The 20,318-nt window shown below is 41.7% G+C and overlaps 2 protein-coding genes across 2 annotated transcripts in view; both read right to left on the bottom strand.

The window, feature by feature from the left end:
• Positions 1-20,318, bottom strand: part of b4galnt4a (beta-1,4-N-acetyl-galactosaminyl transferase 4a) — a 209,051-nt gene that overhangs the window by 36,027 nt on the left and 152,706 nt on the right. The gene's annotated exons all lie outside the window — the stretch shown is intronic.
• LOC139433934 (uncharacterized) lies at positions 12,495-14,497 on the bottom strand. Its single transcript, XM_071203357.1, has 3 exons — positions 13,918-14,497; positions 13,178-13,396; positions 12,495-12,711 (listed from the first exon to the last, which is right to left on the bottom strand). Exons 1-3 carry the CDS (start codon positions 14,409-14,411, stop codon positions 12,495-12,497), a joined length of 930 nt encoding a protein of 309 aa, XP_071059458.1. The 5' UTR covers positions 14,412-14,497.

Raw genomic sequence — 20,318 nt, 5'->3', positions numbered from 1 at the left:
TCTGCCAGTACAGCAGCTGCGGAGAGAGATTGCACTTTCTGGTCATTTATATGCCCCACAATACGGTCAGGCAATCCCCTCTTAAATTCCTCCATCAGGATTAATTATTTCAAGGCAGAATACTCTGCAGCGTCACATGAGTCAATCCACTTAGTGAGCAACATCCCCTTCTCCCTGGCATACTCGACATGTGTTTGATTAGCCCCCTTTCTGTGATTCCTAAACTTCTGCCGATAAGCTTCGGGAACTAGCTCGTACATCCTAAGTATGGCACGCTTTACCAGGTCGTAACTTAGGCTGTCCTCTATCGAAAGAGCAGCAACCGCCTCCTGAGCTCTCCCGTGAAGTTTTCACTGCACTAACAGAGCCCAGGCCTCAGCCGGCCACTGCAATGCCGCTGCAATGCGCTCAAACGCACCGAAATATGCGTCCACTTAATTCTCCCGGAAAATCGGCACTAACGAGACATTTTTACCAACATTGAAGGCAGGTGGGTGAGAATTACCTGGAGAGCTTTCTCCGGCACGGCCAAAAGCACCGGATGCGCGCAGCTCGGAGTCTAGCTCCAGCTGACGCACCCGGACTTCCTTCTCGATTTCCAGCACTCTCAGTTCTTTGTCTATTTCTAATTTCCTTAATTCTAATTGAAACCGGTGCTGCTTGTCCTGCTCCCTGTCTTTTGCCTCTAACTGAAGCCGGGCGAGGCGGACTTGGAGTTTACTCCCTCTCTGGGAATCCGTACTGCCAGCAGGGGAGGTTGGACATTTGCGAGGTGGCGTGAGCGGTGCTTTACACGACTCGCCCCCCTCGCTGTCACCACTCTTTTCCTGCGTAAACGTAAACTCTGCCTCCTGCCTCTGACCTAATGGGTCTTCAGCCAACACATCAGACACGGGGAGCTCCGCAATTTACCACAAGACTGAAGTGCCGCGCTATCTCCATTAAATCGTCCTTTTTAAACGGGTCCAGCTGCTCATAGCACGGCCAGACCAAGAACGCCTCTATGTCGAACGATGCCATACCTGAGTGTACCGCCCACACGTTTTACAAGTTTACAGCTACAAAAAAAAATACCTATAACCCCCAGGAATTTATTTAAATATCCCGGACGAGAGCCCCCACGTGTTACGTTCCCTATTGGGCTAGGGGGACCAAAGGGACACGACACGACCAGATTGGAATTGGTATATGTTACCGGTGGTTTATTTGTAACCAAAACAATGAACACAATAATATCCACGAACAGCCTGGACCAACAACGGACCAAACTGTTACGGTTTAACAAAAGGAGAACTCCAAAAGAGAGTTGCACAATATGATACAAAAGAAAGAAAGTACCTCACTTCTAAAGTGGAACAAAACACTAAACAAAATGAGGTGTGGGAACACAGCTGTTGCTGATCAACAGATGCTAATCACCTGGGTCTAAGCAATACTTCCACAAATGCTGATCTACAGGCGCTAAGCTAACCTGGGTCTAAGCTGTGTCACAATGTCAATAATCCTAAATGATGTTCTACAGGAGCTAAGCAACCTGGATCTATGCAATACACACACAAACCCTATACTAAACACAGAACACTATGACACACTGCTAATCAGTGTGCTCGCACAGAAACCCTACTGAACACACTGCTAAGCAGTCTAACGAAGCACAGAATACACACTACTAGGCAGTCTAAGGAATCACAGAAGATGGCAGTATCACAATGAGAGGCTTGAGGCGTCTGTCCCACAATACAGAGCCTCCAGAATGATGTCCATGCCCGGCCTTTGTACTCCTCCCCCGGATGACGTGGCAGAAGCGGGCGGGATTGGATGACGTCCGTCCAATCACCGCGGATGTTGCGAGGACGGGACGGCCAATGACAGCAGAGGAACTGCACAGCTCATTTACATATGCACACACAAACAGAATTAATAGCACAAGGAAAACAGCGGCTGTAACAGATTCGTATTCACAAACACGATTTTCCCCTTTTTTTCGTGTTGCACAGCACGATTTTAAAAGAAATGTATTTCTACTGGTAATGTGTTTCGTGCCTGCAGCACGTCTTTTTCTCCGGTCGGGTCGTGGAAGACCGGAAGCTGTGTGGTTCATAAAAACATGTTCTTACTCAATATCAAGCCACAATTATTGCTTTTATTTTAAATCGTATAATTTCGGACTTTTGTTGCCGTCTGTGAGGACAATAAATGGGGCTCAAAGGCTCAGAATACTGAAATCTGTATTTTTTAAATATTTGTTTCCTTCTAATTTCTTATACTTTTCAAAAATAACACACTGTTATTTACTCACCAATAACACACAATTATCCTTGCTTTTATTTATTGGTTTAATTCCATAATCTCGGGCTTTTTTGGCGTCCGTCAGGAACTAAATTTCAAAATAAAAATAACCGGAAACAGACGTAGGCCTACAAGGGACATTTCGAGCATCATTGCGATTGTCAACATTTCTGAGTTTAGGATGGCCGAAGACACTACAATACCCATAATCCCCAGCTATCGTTTAGGACTACAGTCCCCGTGATTAATCTACAAACTCTGAGATTGGATGTTGGAGTGGCAGTGCGCCAAGGTTACGCCGAGTGTCAAACAGCTGTTTGAAATGGAACGAAACCACGCCAGACTATCCAAAACTGGAATCGAACGCCCCCCCAGAACTACACATGCTGGCTATTGTGTTTCGCAAAATGTTCTATGGGACGTCTCTACTGAACGTTTTCCCCACAATTAGAAGTTGCCAGTATTAAACACATTGGTGTTATGAAATGGGTAAAAATCGCTTGTGTCCATAATGCGCAGCATTCATATATACCCACATGACAGCTCATTGTTACCTTGTAATTCTACTCCACTACAGTTCAGAGGTTAACCTGGTATTTTTACTCCACTACATTTATTTGAGTTACTTTGCAGATTCTGATTAATTATGTGAAATATAAACAACCCTTAAATCAGACTTTAGTTACACCTGAGTAAAATTCAGGTAAGGTGATTGTCAAGTGCCAACAATCAGGAGAGATATTTGATAGTTGGTGCTTGAGAAGACTAAACATGTATCTGCAATTGACATGAATGGAAACGAGTAATAAAGTATATTCATTACTCGTTATTCTCTACTAATAGTTCATTAAAGACTGTATATTATGGCTATTTTGCACATCCCTTTCAAGATTTTAAAGGTTTATTGACATATCATATACACAACTACGGTGTAGTTATGCAATGAATGAAAAACTTGGGTCACAGGTTCCTCAACAGTGCATTACAAGACATCTATCAATATGTGTGTACCTCCACCATTAAACTGTCATATTCTGCACATTTCTTATTCTATCAACATACATAAGAGTATAATTAATGTGTATAATATCAGTTAAAATAAGTGCTTCAACATAGTTAACATTGCAGGAAAGCAATATATTAGACGTTAAGTACTTTGTCAGGCTTAATATTTATCTGTAGATAGATACCCCCAAAGTTGTTTTCTTATTTGAAAGAAGACCTTAATCTGTTATTTAATGTTTAAATACAGGTTAATTCGTTTTTCTGTTTTGCACCTCCTCCTATTAATATATTTGTACATCCTGCACTAAACTGTTTTATTGTAGAGATCACTTATAGTATCTTCTTGATTTGTTATATTCTATATTTCTATCACAGACCTTCTACTTTCCCCTTATGAAAGTATGTACTCTTAATATTTTTTTAATCAAATATAACCCATAAAAACAATAATTCAATACATTACATTGCATTTAGCTGACGCTTTTATCCAAAGCGACTTACAATAAGTACATTCGACCAGGAAGACACAACCTTGAAGAAAACAGAATCATATAAGTACATCAGGTTTCATAGGTTTCAAGTGCTACTCAACTGGCTATAGATAAGCCAGTCCTTTCTTAGTATATAAGTGCTCTGTTAGCAGTTCTTTGTTAGTAATTATATCGCTCGAGGTGGAGTCGAAAGAGATGATTTTTCAGTCTGCGCCGGAAGATGTGCAGGCTTTCTGCTGTCCTGATGTCAATGGGGAGCTGATTCCACCCTTTTGGAGCCAGGATAGCAAACCCACGTGTTTTTGCTGATGGGAACTTGGGTCCCCCTCGCAGCGAGGGTGCAGCGAGTTGTTTGGCTGACGCAGAGCGTAGTGCACGCGCTGGGGTGTACAGTTTAACCATGTCCTGGATGTAGGAAGGGCCAGATCCATTCGCAGCATGGTATGCAAGTACCAGTGTCTTGAAGTGAATTCTAGCAGTTACCGGAAGCCAGTGAAGGGAGCGGAGGAGCGGAGTGGTGTGGGAAAATTTAGGAAGGTTGAAGACCAGACGAGCCGCTGCATTCTGGATGAGCTGCAGAGGTCGGATGGCACATGCAGGTAGACCAGCCAGGAGGGAGTTGCAGTAGTCTAGGCGTGAGATGACGAGAGCCTGGACCAGAAGCTGCGTCGCTTTCTGGGTCAGCTGGGGACGTATCTTCATAATGTTGTAAAGCGTGTATCTGCAGCAACGGGTTGTAGCAGCGATGTTTGCAGTGAAGGACAGGTTGTTATCTAGGATCACACCCAGATTCCTTGCAGTCTGAGTCGGGGAAACAACAGAGGTGCCGATGTTGATAGTCAGGTCAAGAGTGGGACAATCTTTTCCCAGAAGGAAAAGCAGTTCAGTATTGTCAAGGTTGAGCTAGAGGTGATGAGCGGACATCCACTGAGAGATGTCAGCTAGACAAGCAGAGATGTGTGCGACGACCTGGGTCTCTGAGCGGGGAAAGGACAGAATTAATTGGGTGTCGTCAGCGTAGCAGTGGTATGAAAAACCATGCGGGCTAATGACAGATCCGAGCGAGTTTGTGTACAGGGAGAAGAGGAGGGGACCAAGAACAGAGCCCTGAGGGACCCCTGTAGTTAATTGACAAGGGTCGGACTCGGACCCTCTCCAAGTTACCCTGTAGGTACGGTCTTTGAGGTATGAGGTGAGGAGGGAAAGTGCAGAGCCTGAAACTCCAAGTTCTTGGAGAGTGCGAAGGAGGATCTGATGGTTCACCGTGTCGAATGCAGCAGACAGGTCCAAAAGGATGATGACAGAGGAGAGGGATGCTGCTTTGGCAGTGTGCAGTTCCTCAGTGACAGCAATGAGAGCAGTTTCTGTCGAGTGACCTGCCTTGAAACCAGACTGGTGCAGATCCAGAAGGTTGTACTGATGGAGATAACAGGAGAGTTGTTTAAGTGTTTTAGACAGGAACGGGAGTAGAGAGACAGGCCTGTAGTTTATAACATCAGACGGGTTGAGAGTGGGTTTCTTTAGGAGAGGGTTTACTCTTGCCTCCTTGAGACTGTTTGGAAAGTGACCAGAAGTTAGAGAAGTGTTGATGAAATGGGTGAGAAACGGTAGAATATCAGGAGCGATAGTCTGAAGGAGGTTTAAAGGGATAGGGTCCAGAGGACAGGTGGTAGGGCGGGCAGAGGTAATGAGGGTAAGAACCTCACTTGGCGAATAACGTGCTTTAACCACTAGGCGGTGCACACAAGGTACACACAGCCATAATAACTTTGTATTATTAGTGTAGGACACTTATGTCTGTACAACATCTGAAGTTGTGTAGTTGTATTCATGCTTTCACATAATTTTAAGCATATTGCTTAGGGCTGTAGCGATACACTAATCTCACGATACACGATATTCAGCCAACGATACGATATATATCACGATATTCAGCCAACGATACGATTCGATACGATTCGATATAATCCGATACACTTATATCATTTTCTGAAAGATTTTAAAAGGGACAGTGTGATTTTGGTGACATCTTGTGAGTGTTCCATTGACTTGGATTGAATTAATTCAACTGAAAACTGAAAGCATCAATTATACAATATATGGCTCGAACAGAGAGTCTACAGCTTGCAAATGCTGGACAAAATGAATCAAAAGATGTGGTGAGAAAATTAGTTTCATTTTTATTTAAACAGTGCAAACTTTAGCTTACAAGCCTTTGAAACGTAAGTACATAAAGTGCAGTGTCCCAATGGACAATGGAGAATTAAAAGGTGCAGCAGGTGGCGGAACACGGGGGATTTGAATGGGACTTGTTAGAAATTAAAATAAATGTTTTGATGGCATAAAGTACCATAAACATACCGTCAGTTTAAATGCTGTTTTATACTGAAAAATCAGAAGTTCTTGTGCACAACCAGTTGTTAAGCTTTTATTCTGAAAATCCTTCATCTCCGGTTAGCATTTAGCATGTGGCTAATATACCATTTACTATAGAGGTGAATTTAGTAGCGATATGACACGGAGTGTTGCACACCGAAACCGACTGATTTCAACACTACAACTATAGACGTCGAGATATTATTATTGCTGAATATTAAATGAAGGTACAGTGTATTTTAATACGTTTGTTTACAGACGTGGGTAGCATGAGACAACATTCGGAACTTCCGGAAATGATACCAGCCGTGAGGTATTTTTGGAGTATTGATTACAGCGTTTAAAATGTATTAAATTAAAAGTCATGAAAGAGATAAGGAGGAGAAAAGGCGTGTTTAGTTATATATTTAATGTACAATGTCTGAATCCTCTGTAATGCGCAACAACGAACATTGGAGATGTGGAGGGCCGGCCCCCAGCAGCGCCAACCGGCCCACAGAGGATATTTAACAGCTGGAAAGGTGGAGCTCGCTCGCTTCCCTTCGCTCACCGGAGCCAGAACACAGCTTTCTGACTGAACCATCTTCTGCTTGTAACATTACCACGCTTTTTATTAATTAAAGTATACATTTGAACCTTCTCAGAGACTCAATTAGTCTCCTTTTTAAAGCTTCTCTCCTGGACGCGAGGATAACAAACACAGTTATCAGACTTAATGTATCGATACCCGCGGCTGAAATATCGATACTTTCTCGGAAAACTAAATATCGATATATATCGCAGGATCGATTAAATTGCACAGCCCTAATATTGCTATACTATTTCAGACTCAGTATTTACATTCAAAGAAAATCAGTAATATCTTTAAAAAGTACAGGTCCTTTTATACCAGCTGTGCACCGTTATGGTGTAAATATAACCTATCTATGAATTAGATCAAATGTAAAAGTCAGCCGAATTAGTGTTGATACTGCAAGGAGACGTATTGTGTGAAGAGAAATTGAAGATGTTGTTTAATTGTTGATATATTTATGATCCACGTCAAGTATTCAGTTTCGGCGGCATTTCTTCAGTTTTTACAAAGGTCTTCTCATCAGGGCTCTATAAATAAAGAACTACGGCAGATCTGTAATATGTAATGCATCGGAACGGCCGTTATGTGTTGACTTTCAAAGAGAAAACCTTTTTATATCTGCTCTCTACGGTGGCCCTGAGAGGCCAGGGTGCTGCAAATAAAAGAACGCTGCAAATAAAAAGAAACAGAAACGCCGCGCAAACAAAAACGCCGCGATGCAAGCTTGAACCGTTTTAAATCTAGACTACACACACACACACACACACACACACACACCACACACACACACACACACACACACACACACACACAGTATTCTTGCGTGTTTAACTGCCTGAGGCTTGTCTTGCCCTTGTCAGTGGGAATGTCGTGATTATAAGACACACTTGCAATCCATGTTGGGATATTCCTTGTATTAAGCCAGTGTTGAAAGTAGTACTGATTAGTCTTTCCAAATGTGTTAGTGTTATTTAAAAACTAGTGCAGTGCCCGTTCGGGGCATGGCCGTTCAGAGCTTGTGCCCGTACTAAGCGGACCGATTGTTTGGCTCCCATAATTGCTGCTCGCGTACCCGATCGGAGCGCGTAGATTCGTCAAAAAATAAGGTTTAGGGAAAATTAATCCCAAAAATTCTAAATGAAGGATGCACATCATCGTGCAATCCGCAAGCCATATCCGAAAGCTTAGGTCGATCTGACAAACATGTCAGAGAGATATGCGAGCCACACACACACACACACACACCACACACACACACACACACACACACACACACCACACACACACACACACACACACACACACACACACACACACACACACACACACACACACACACACACACACACACACACACACACACACACACACACACACACACACACACACACACACACACACACACACACACACACACACCTTGATTTATAGATATATAGATAGATAGATGTTCATGCAATTGAAGCGCAAAGCAACCTAATGATACTTTATTTGTTTTGTTGCAGGTCATATGTATTGTCCTTTTTGTGGACAGCAGCAGCAGGCTTCTAAATCAGCCTTTTGCTGTTCATGTGGCAAGGACATCAAATTCCTGTGTGATGTTGATAAAACAGGCACAAGTGGAGGTAATTTTAATTTTTTTATTTTTTGAATTAGGCTTAGGCAATGTACACTATATTATGAGTATGGGTGAGAACACTGTATGTCTCTCTGTTCTTTGTCATTGACGATTGATTGGACTCTTATTTCAAGCAGAGGCTACAGGAAAAAACACACTGGAGTTATTTCGGACATTCCGGAGTGTAAAAGAGGAGGAGAGACGAGCAGGTTTTAAGAAAAAAAAAACACCATCAAAAGACAACCTGAAGGTTGTGAAGGTACATTTTTTTTGCTGAGATATACTAATAATTTGCCGACAGTCCATTCTGTCATGTATTTATAGTGTCACTGAACTAGTTGAACATTCGCCTATTTCATTGTTTCTCTGTAGATTTCAGTAGGCCTTATGAGGCTGAAAGTTGTGTACTGAAGACTGTAAGAGGAACAGTACTTCCCCTTTTGATACGCCCAGAGTCAGATGCGGACGAATTGCAGAGAGCTGCTGAGCAAAAAATGAAGACCTTCGACCAGAAATTTACATGGCGGTCCCTACGTACTGCTCTACCCTGACGGTACAAAGATAACCAATATACCAGGAACAGAAGTACCCTTCACTCTAAACAAGTACAAAGAGGTAGTGGGGAAGGCCTACCAACGTATCACACTGTACATTTGTACAGCTGAAGATTTCTTTACATCTTGTACGTAATTGTGAAATGAATTGCCAACCAAGAAGAGCTTTTTTAATGTATTTGTTTGTCAAGGAAGCACTCTGTTGTTCTGAGTAGTCTAAAATCCTCTTATACCTGTTCTTGTATTTCACAGCTCAGGAAACCAGCTCTGAATCCAACTCATCGGATTCAGAGGTGATCATCATGAGTCCAACTTCTGCAGAATTCAATGCAGCTGATACATTAGTGAGTACTACATTTGTTGTATCTTAGATCGCTTATATTGTAAATTCTATCTGGAAGTGAAAATGTTTCTAGATTTCACATAGACGGCATATTTTTACGATGAAACATGTCCCAAAATAGCATTTTTAAATTGCGGTAATTGTTGCAGCGTCCTGGCCTACACATATTTTACAAACTTAAGAAAACAACTTTATTTAGTGCAGATCGCTGCAAAATCATACCATAATAATTTGTATGTTTTTCACTGAAAGTGATAATGTAAGAAGGATCATTGCCCCTCTCGCAAATCACATACACTATCAGTCAGAATAATATAATTCAATATTTATGTTCAAATGTGTTAAGCTCTAGTTCTGTCAATTTGAAGTGTCACACTGATATATTGTTTTTTACTTCCAGATATGGGAACCTGCAGATGGAGAGTCAGGCACTGATTCAGCAGCTCCGGTAATTGTGGCTCTTAACATTGTCTATTGTTCACATTTAGCCTTGTCTGAAAATATTGTCACTCAATTAATGTCTTAAACTACATGAAATAATGTGTCACACTGACCCAGGATCCACGTTTGTGTACATTAGAATAGTCTTTTTCTTTCTAAATCAGCCCTCTGACAGCCATGATTTAAAATACTTCAACTTACCTGTCCTATCCCTGTTATGGTTTGTGATTCAGGTCTTACTTTCTGACTCACAAGAGGGCCCAGGAACATCAGGAGGTGTGCTGGAAACTGCGTGCTATAGGTATTATACTTTCCTTTCTACAATTCAAGTATGTTTTATATGAAAACATCAACAATGTAAACTTGTGTATGTCAATTTCTCAGCAAATATACTCAGCTGTATGCGCCTATTGTGATAGAGGATAAGGATGACTCAGACAGTGTTGAGTGCAGTCATGACATTCCAGAGGATACAAAGTAAGAGAAAAGTTACCCTTACTTCAACTGTGGTTGTTATTTTTCCTGATCAAAAATGTGTGCTATGGTGTACCATTTAACATGGTCATAATGTATCTGATGACAGGGTGGACCAGCAATCACTTTCTGAGATAACTGCAAACCTGGCCCTAGAGATTGACCATCGAGCTGTCAGCAGATTTAACATCTGTCGCTCGAACATCTGGGATGGAGCAGTCAGAGGATTCAAAAGGGCAACATTCTCAGAAAAGAAAGACATCCTGGTGAAATTCTCTGACGATGAAAGGGAGGTTTGAGGAAGGTCTCGATACAGGTGGCCCCAAGAGAGAATTCCTCTCCCTTCTCATGAAAGAGCTGAACAAACGGCCCATATTTGATGGACCTGTGGAGAGCCGCTACCTGGTCTACAATTCAACAGGTTCTGTTTTGTCTATAATGTTTTAAAAGAACCCATATTTCAACCTTGCAGTGTTTTCAAATGTGGAAACTGATTTAATATTTCTTTATTCTGCATTATCTTGGACAGCTATCCAAGATGAGTATTATTTAGCAGGGAAGATGATTGCGGTGTCCATTGTGCATGGTGGACCTGGTCCTAATGTTCTGTCAGAGGATCTGGTCAGCTACATCTCAGGGCAGAGCAGTTTCAAGGCATCTGTTGGAGACATTACAGATGAGGAGATAGGGAGAGTCCTACAAGAGGTATGAGAAGGGTGTGACATTCTAGAATAGGTAAAGAGAGAGTTTTGTCCACTTAAACCATTCTTTCAAGATATACTTCTGGCATTACCATTTTTTATAATTACGTGTCATATTTTGAAATGTATGGGACTCTGTTATCTCTTCTTTTAGATTCAGAATTCACCCTCAGTGGAGATCCTTCAGGACTTAATGATACGGAACAGTGCCATGTTGCAGACTGCTGGGTGCTTCAGACATGTCAGGTCATGTGAAGAAAAGAAAACGATTGTAGAGGATTACCTGAAGTGGTACATAATCCACAGGAACAACACTGCAATCGAAAGGTAGGTCTTTGTATTTCATTGTTATTGCTAAAATAATTATGAAAAACGTGTTGCTGTTGTCCCAGTTTCTTGCTTACTTACTTCTACATGATGCACATGTATCTTTGCATGCATCTTTTAATTGTATTTTAGATTCAAGGCTGGACTTGAAAGTTTGCAATTTCTGACAGCTCTGCAGCAGCATCCGACGGTCCTGACCCCTGCTCTCTGTCATGCCGATGTGAAGCTGTCTGCTGCAGAGATGGAAAATCTGTTCCAGCCTGAATTTAGTCAACAGGGAAGCAACAGAAGGGCTCAGGAAGAGAACGCTATGAGTTACTGGGCAGACTATCTTCTCGATTGTGAAGGTTAGTCAATTTGCTCTTGTCTGATTTGTATACACACAGATTATAAAAAGTTCCGGTGTTGATGTAGATAGTATTTACTGTCAATTGATTCCAATGTTCTCTACTTTTTAGAAAATGACAGCTCAGTGACCTTGGAGGAGGTGTTAATGTTCGCTACAGGTGTGCCATGTGTGCCTCCTGCTGGTATGAGTCCTCTGCCACGCCTTCAGTTCCTATGTTCTACAACGTCAACATTCCCAATGGCAAATACCTGTGCCAACATTTTAAAGCTTCCTCTTTTGGACACTTATGGTGCCTTCAAAGCCAACATGAACTTTGGCATTAATAATTCCCCCGGCTTTGGGTGCATTTAAACAATTAAATAACTTGTGTTAAAGTTAATGTTGCCACACACAGTACACAGTCCATTGTTTTAATGTTGTGATGTAAGAGAGATGTAAGTATTTTTCATGGCAGATTTGTCCTATTTCATATCTAACATGTGAACAACACCACACATTTGTATTGTTATTGTATTCTCGTTAGGTAGGTAAGGTAGACCGTGGTTAAATCAAGAGTTCAGAACATGTGTTAAGATGTTTTACAAATATTTACATAAACAGTAAATAAAGACTGCAAAAGGCACCTTGTCGTGCAAATGTGCCAATTTTGTTTTGGCCATGTTATCATGTTTTTACATGGACTTTGTGAAAGAGTAAAGCTGAATGACTCTTCATTAAATGGTTTAAAAGTGTTTCATTTTAACGTAAGGACTTGTTTTTCTACGTATAGCATATATGTTACACACTCGCTACAAAGATGACACGGCTGTAGCTGGTTCACAAGATTTTATTCTCAGACCCACTGTGAAAACAGAAATAACAGTAGCATATGTGACTGATGCAATGAATGTTATTGTTGATTCATCAACTTGTACTCACAAAAAGTTCTGGGGGTCTGGTGGGGCAATGTGTTCTACACTCCAGACATGTTTTTCATGGAAATGTAATTCTGAACAGCAGCTGTCCAGTTCCCTGGTGGAGCCAACCCACTCCTTCTTTGCAAGTCCACAAAATGCATCTCCAGATTCTCATCACCACACAAATTGTACTGAGATGATGCTTGCATGATGCCATCAAAGTGGTGTAGGGCTTCCCAGGACACTGGAAATCCACACTCCCTTCCGCCAAACCTAAGACCAGTCATACATTGAAAACATAATGAGTCAAGTGATTACAAATGGATAATTTAACCCCCCAAACATGCTAGATAAGCATTATAACTAAGACTCCATTGAGTCAGTTCTTCGTTAATTAATTCCTAACAAAGAGCTTTGACTTGAGAAGTTAATGTCAGGTTGACAGCAGCTCTTTCAGTCACATATGGTCATTCTACTCACTTTCTAACACAAGGTACTTTTTGGAATTGAGTAAGATAAATCGACAGAATAGCTTTGGACATTTTGTGATTTAGGTTTTGTGTTGGAATCCATTTTTAGTCGTTTAAGACTTGAAATCATTTTTAAATAATGAGTTTTCAGACTAAATGAATCACGTTATTTATCAAGTGACAAACTTGTCATATTGGGCTGATACACCAAATGATATGAAGTCAGATATATTTTTAAAGTAATATTACCAAACAATTTCAATACAAACCTGTGAGGCAGGTGGTACATGGCATCAGGTTTGCCTGATGGACACTGAGACAGGCGAACAGGCCGGATGGTGTGGTGGTTCCACAGCTGTCTGTACTCATCGAGGTCTTTTTGTATGATGCCCAAAAACACATATCGCAGCAGACACTTGTGCTCATGGCTCCCATTGAAGAGGTGCCTCTCTCTAAGGTCACTGAAGAGCTCGATCCAGAACTGAGTCCTAATGGTGGAATTCAAAACTTTTGTATTTCATGAAAAAAAAGACAACGTCAAGTAAAAAGTCACAATATTTCTAGAAATGTTGTACATTTCTTGGTGCGCTCCTAAATTATTTCATTTGGGAGCACATAAACTCCCTTGGGAAAATGTTAGTGTATAGCTCTAATGTAATTTCACAATTTTTTTCATCCAGATAGATTTAAAGTATTTGGGCACCTCTGTACTATATACACACACACACACACACACACACACACACACACACACACACACACACACACACACACACACACACACACACACACACACACACACACACACACACACACACACACACACACACACACACACACACACACACACACACACACACACACACACACACACACACACACACACACACACACACACACCACACACACACACACACACACACACACACACACACACACACACACACACACACACACACACACACACACACACACACACATTCTTGGACCTGACCTTAAAAGGCTATACCTTTGCTTTCTGAAGAAAGACCACCAACTCTCGATGCGCTGGTTTGCAGTTGAGGTACCATACATGTGACTGAGGGCTCCTGCAAAATCATCTGTGTGTTGAGATCGTAATGTGCAGTTAATGGCTGCCATAGTGCCATTTTCAGTTCCACAGTCAGTGCGAAGGCGGGCTGGAAGTAGTCCAAACTCCGATACACACTGCAGGTAATACTGCGCAATGATGCCCGGATCGTTGTTAGTGCTGCCACTCCTGAGCCACATAACTTTCCTTGAAAAGCCGTCGATGCAGCCACTGATGGCAATACCAAAGGGTTTAAGTTTATCATATCCATCAGCGTGCCACACTTGGTTTGGTCCTGCTGTGACGTATCCTCTTCGGACAAACCTTCGCCTGGTACGAAGTTGAACACCAGATGGATCCAGTCTGGAAATCATCTGTCTAACATCCTCCCTTTTTACTGTCAGGTGATACTTTTGTTGCAATGTCTGCCACATAGCTCTGTAACCCAACAGCCGACCCGAGCCTCTCAGTTCATGTGCAACAGTTTGGTGTACAGTGCCAATGGGAGTGTAGTCTGTCCTTCTTGTTAAGCCAGCATTCTGTAGACTCCTCTTTAAGGTCCTCAGACTAAGAAAAATGTTGTGTTTTTTTTCTAGAAAATCAAGTATCACTTCATAAGCGTGTCCCTCCGTGAAGTACTTGTGGATGAGGCCTGCCTCGATTCCTTCATTAGATTCTGTGACTGAAGGGAAAAGACAACAGTGTCATTAGGAATGAAACTTAATAACAAAAAACCTATTAAGAAAAAAATGAAAATGTATCAGTAATGAGGAAAATACATGAACTGTTTGATGCATAAGTGTATGTTCAATGCGTGAACAATTCCAGACATGAGGAGCAACAAATAAGAGAAATAAACAGGCAAAGGACAAAATATTGGGATACTTACATAATTGCTAAGGATAAAAATACATATCAATCTAGAGGTAGCGAACAAAAAGGTACCCTTTTAATGCCTGTATTTGTACATAAACGCATCAGAAGGCTCAACCCTCAGCACATGAAGGAGCACATAATTGGTCAACTATTTCACCTGATTTTTTTTACTTGTTGGCATTTTTTTAATCAGTAGTTCTAAATCATGTTGAAATTGCCATGACTGACAATAATATGTGTATAGCATATATTAAAATGGCAACAAATCATATACAAATAAGACATTATCACTGTACTGGTGAAATTCTTGACTTTTAAGGAGGAGCTTACCATCTTCGAGAAAGGGAGCCAAACATTCAATGTTGCTGCCACAGGAACCGCAAAACCTCCCAAAACACCCACCAATCCCACAATATGGACAATACATTGCCTGTGGAAAAGGAGCAATGTGAATGTTATTCATTTGCAATGAAGGAACAGCTACTTGGTAAGCTATTGCAGCAGGTAATGTTACCTGCAAACAGCTGACACTAATTTAACAGCAGATATCAGCTACAATCACTTAATATCTGAACCATGCATCCATCTACAATGTCAAAATACATTAAAAAAGAAAAAAGAAAGATTTAAAGCCAGCCAAAGGAAGCACGTCTTGGATAGGATAGAGACCCTTCTCTATCTCTACGCAGGATAAGAGACCCTCATTTATCTCTAGACAGGCACATTTAGATGACTACAGGATGTTAGTAAAGATCTATACTTGTAAGTATTCAATATAGGGCTGGGCAACGATTAAAAGTTGTAATCGTGTATCCTGCGCTAATAACGCGTTAATTTGCCAAGCTCTAATTCAGTAAAAGTTGTTCATTCAGAGCATGTTGAGGAGAGGACCCGAGCTCGTCTGTTGAATAAAGGCATATTCAACTTACTTTGTGTGTCTTAGTCCCGTTCGGCTCAGATCCGTTTGGTTAGAAAACAGCTAACGTTAGCAGATAAAAGTAGCTATGTTCTACTAACATTATACACTACACACATAATCTGCTCCCACACACAAAATAACGTCATTTAAAGTCATAAATACGGCAGCGACAGATATTATCTACATCCTGTGTAACTTTAACATTATAAACTTACCCATGAGATGTTTCCTGGAGATCCCCCAGCCTTCTTCTTCTCTCGCATAAAAAACCGCATGTGCATCAGCAATAATAGTCCCCGGTAATTCACTTCCGTTGTGGCTTTTTTATTTGCATCGCGGCGTTTTTATTTGCGCGGCGTTTCTGTTTCTTTTTATTTGCAGCGGTTTTTTTATTTGCAGCGTTCTTTTATTTGCAGCACCCTGGCCTCTCAGGGCCACCGTACGAATCTGATTAGAAGTTTTACTGTGATTGTTATTCCCTGCACACACCAAGCGACAATGTAGAAGAACAAAAAAATCTCGGATAATAGGCCAACATCTGCTGCTGAAAGAGAGACACAGAGCAATGCTCCACACATCATTAGCTCTCAAAACACACACACACACACAACACACACACACACACACACACACACACACACACACACACACACACACACACACACACACACACACACACACACACACACACACACACACACACACACACACACACACACACACACACACACACACACACACACACACACACACACACACACACACACACACACACACACACACACACACATTTGGGCAGTGCATAGCATCATGTTTTTTCATATATGTAGAGTTTTAAAAAAAACTTCAAAGTGTATTGTTGACAGTTCTGCTGTTGAAGTGGCCGTGTCAGACCTGACACGGCCACTTCACACTTACCTCACCTACCTCTATTGAGCTTACCATTGATACAAAGATGCTAAATTCTCTGTAAATGGAAAGGATGTATGTGTCTTTTCAGACATGTGAAACCAGGCATGTGAAACTAGATAGAACATTCTGAACTTTTGACCTATGCGCACTACGCATTCTAGATGGTGCAATAAAAGCGTAAAAGTTCCAACCACAATTCTGAGAAGGTCCTTGTGGTTTTTGACAACTTGAGAGCGGTTACAGCCGGTATGAAGACAATGAAGCACAGGATGCAGGCGGCCTACGCAAAGATTCAAATCAACTTCCAGGGCCAGCGAATCGTAGAGACAAGCTGTCCTTATTGTCTCTGTTAATAAATGAAGTCTCTGTTAATAAATTAAAGTATAAAGTTTGCATATTTGAAATTAAATGTTTAAACTTGATTCTAAACATGACATTGACAATGTGTTCTGCTTTCATGAAAAATGTTAATATTCCCTCTTCTTAAAATTGCATATTATTACTATAAGTCTTTACATTTGTAATTGTTCATTAAGTAAAAGTTGAACATATGTGACCTCCTTTCCCCTCAAAGATAGAAAAGGGGAACCCACCTGATGCAGAGAGGGAGGAGGCAAGAGACTATAAAAGATGATGTGTGAAGAGAAAGGGGGGCTTTTTAGGCTTTTTGAGGCTTGAAGGCTTGGAGGCTTGAGAGCTTGAGAGCTTGGGGGAAGTTTTTGGGCCCTGGGCCTGGGCTTGGGCTCTTTTAGACGGCTTTAGGACATTTGACTTGTGAACCTGTTGTTTTTGTATTTTGACTTTGTGTTTTTTGGATTTGTGTAAATCCTATATTTTTGTTAAAACCTTAATAAAACCGGTTTGTACTTTGTACATTTCGATCCAATTCCTGGTCTCTCTCGTGGTCTCTGAAGGTATCTGCTTGGTCTTATGGCGCATTTCCACTACAGGGCCTCGCTCGGCCTCGCTCGGTATGGCTAGGCCTTGTTAGGACTGGCTCACTTTATGCTGCGTTTCCATTACAGTTTAGTAGCTGGGGCAGTAAGTAACGCAGTGTAGGCGGAGCCGTGACGTCATCTTCAATGAGAACCACAGAAAAACAACATCAGCCATTAGCTCTTAGCACTCAGAGCTCACAGCTCTTCATATCTGTTCAGAAACTAGACAAAAGTTAAACAAGTACAAACTACAGACTGTCTGTGTCATGGAGAATACAGTCGCTGGTTTATTTATGTCTGTATAGGCCGTTGTTGTGAGTTTGGACGGTCGGAGCATATACTGCGGTAGCTTAGCCGATCTCCATTTAGAAAACACGCATTTTAAAAAGGTTTTTTGCCTGCCGTCTGTCTGCAGACTTGTCAAAGCATTAATTCATGGTTTTTACTAACCGGTATCAGTATGTTGTTACTTTGGCATCATTTTTAAACGTGAATTACAATTAAATCACGGTCAAATATGTTCATCTTGTTGTAGTTGTAGCCCACTTGCCAGCGATTCTCTCTCTAGTCTCTCTCAGCCTGGTTGTTGGCCCGGAAAGAACCTCGATTTTATGGAGCCAGAAAAACTGAAATAGTACCCGCGAGCCGGAACTACGCCAAGTGGAAACGCAACCAAAAATGGGCCGGGCACGGCACGCTTAAAGCGAGCTCCGCACTGTAGTGGAAATGCGCCATTAGAGTGAGGTAAGAACACCCTTCCTTGGAAAAGGCTGACATTAGTTGATAATTTGGATTTTAAATTGTTTGAGGGGAATAGGAACCCTGCTAAGGTTAAACTATAGTTTCATATTGGTTACTGTGGTTGAGGTGGTTTTGATTGATGTTGAAATATGACATATGCTCTGCTGATGTGGTAATGTCACTGCTGTGATATTAATATTTAACTCTGTGTTTGATATTACATTTGCATTGTTTTGATTAGTATAACTGGGGATCAAAGTTGGGGGTTAGGGATTGTGGGTCCTGAAGCTGCCCTAATTACCAAGGGGTCTCACAAGGAAACAGGGTTTCCCCTCAAGGGGCAGTTTAGATACTGCTCTGGGGTTCTACCAGGCCACCAACACCTACTACACTATACACTCCGTTTTGCTATCCTAGTGGTCGGACATCCGAGGCTGGAGTGCCTAAAATAGGGATACGACGGGCAGTTTGGTGTTAGAGGCCACGCTGTAAATGCCCCCCTAAATAGATTACGTTGATCTTGCGTGTAGATTCTGGTGGGTTTAGTCCTAAAAAGATTGGGCGGCCGTTCACCGGAGCCTTATCAGCACCGGAGTTCGGTATCGGAGACGGCCTAGTATTAACGTTGGTTGTATCGAAGTTAGATTCCTTTTCAGTATAGTGGCACTAGTTTTTAAAGCATGTGCCTTTAATGCATATGAAAGCTATTCTTTTGAGGGTTAAATGGCACTGCATGGAAAATGTAATTCTTATAAACAAGATCCTATTGATTATGTTTGCCGCAGCCGGGTAGTTTGTAAAACATTTGCTTCTCTGAACTTTGGAGTGATTTGGCACCTCCATTTTCATGTGCTGTGATATGCGACGGCTTGCTTTTTTCTATATTTTCTTTCTTTGTTTCTGTTTCCTGTGCCTCTTTTTTCTCTCTGCTAAGGATACATCCTGTCTCCTGTTGGTGTCCTCAAACAAACAGTCTCATCTTCTTTGATACACACTAGGCGCGTTCACACCGCAGTACTTTTCCCACTTTAGTTCCGATATAGTTCCGAAATGTTGCATTCACACCAAAAAGAGCCGGAACTAAAATTAGTTCAAGAGAACCTTTTCACCCCCTTTTCCGTCCCTGGGACTTTCGTGGGAGAAAAAGGTTCCTATGTCTGATTGGCTGGGTGGATTGCAAACCACGCCCCGTGAAACTCCCAAAAACTTTTGTGAAGCCGCCATTTTGTTATCCTCGCATTAGCATTATTAGCATTAGCATTAGCCCAACGTAGAAACGCAGAGAGACTAACTTATGGCAACACAAAATAAAACATGGGAGCGGTGGAGATGAGGACAGTCGGCGTTCTGGCGATTTACTCGGAAGGCTTCAGTAGAAGCTGCTGGGACTCCCAGCAGTCCCAGCCAGTCCCCAACTCCGGGGACTTCTGGCCGGGGACTTTGGGCGGCAGTATACGCCGTGAAGTGGTTTGCGGCCTGCCAGTAAACCCAAAGCAGAAGAAGAAGAAGTGACGTCAGCGGCTTCATTTGCCTAATCCTCACCCAGGGACTTATTCCGGTGTGAACGCGATCTTCACTAAACTAAAGAGTTCTCATGAACTAAGTTGTGATGAACCTTTGTGGGAAAAGTACTGCGGTGTGAATGTGCCTACTGTCTCGAAATGAAAATATCCCTACGAAATCATGAGACGCCACGAAAATAAAACAATCCGAGGGTACAGAGAAGATATTGTTGCATGATGTTATCCTTGTTGTTGTAACAAGCATGCATGATTATGAACAAATAAATGTGGGGCCTTAGTATGCTTTCTTGGGTTTTCCCTTTCCTAGAGTGTTGTATAGGTTTTTGTGCATTTCAATGATATGTAGGCTAAAACCCTCCCCCTGCCTGAAACACCTTAATTGGAATCCTTTGTTTACTTCCGTAATATAGTGACATCAGTATGTAACACGTG

The sequence above is a fragment of the Pseudochaenichthys georgianus genome, chromosome 6, assembly GCF_902827115.2.
Source record: "Pseudochaenichthys georgianus chromosome 6, fPseGeo1.2, whole genome shotgun sequence".
NCBI classification, from domain to species: domain Eukaryota; kingdom Metazoa; phylum Chordata; class Actinopteri; order Perciformes; family Channichthyidae; genus Pseudochaenichthys; species Pseudochaenichthys georgianus.
Note: the sequence above shows the minus strand (reverse complement) of the source record. Positions and strands in the feature narration are given on the sequence as shown.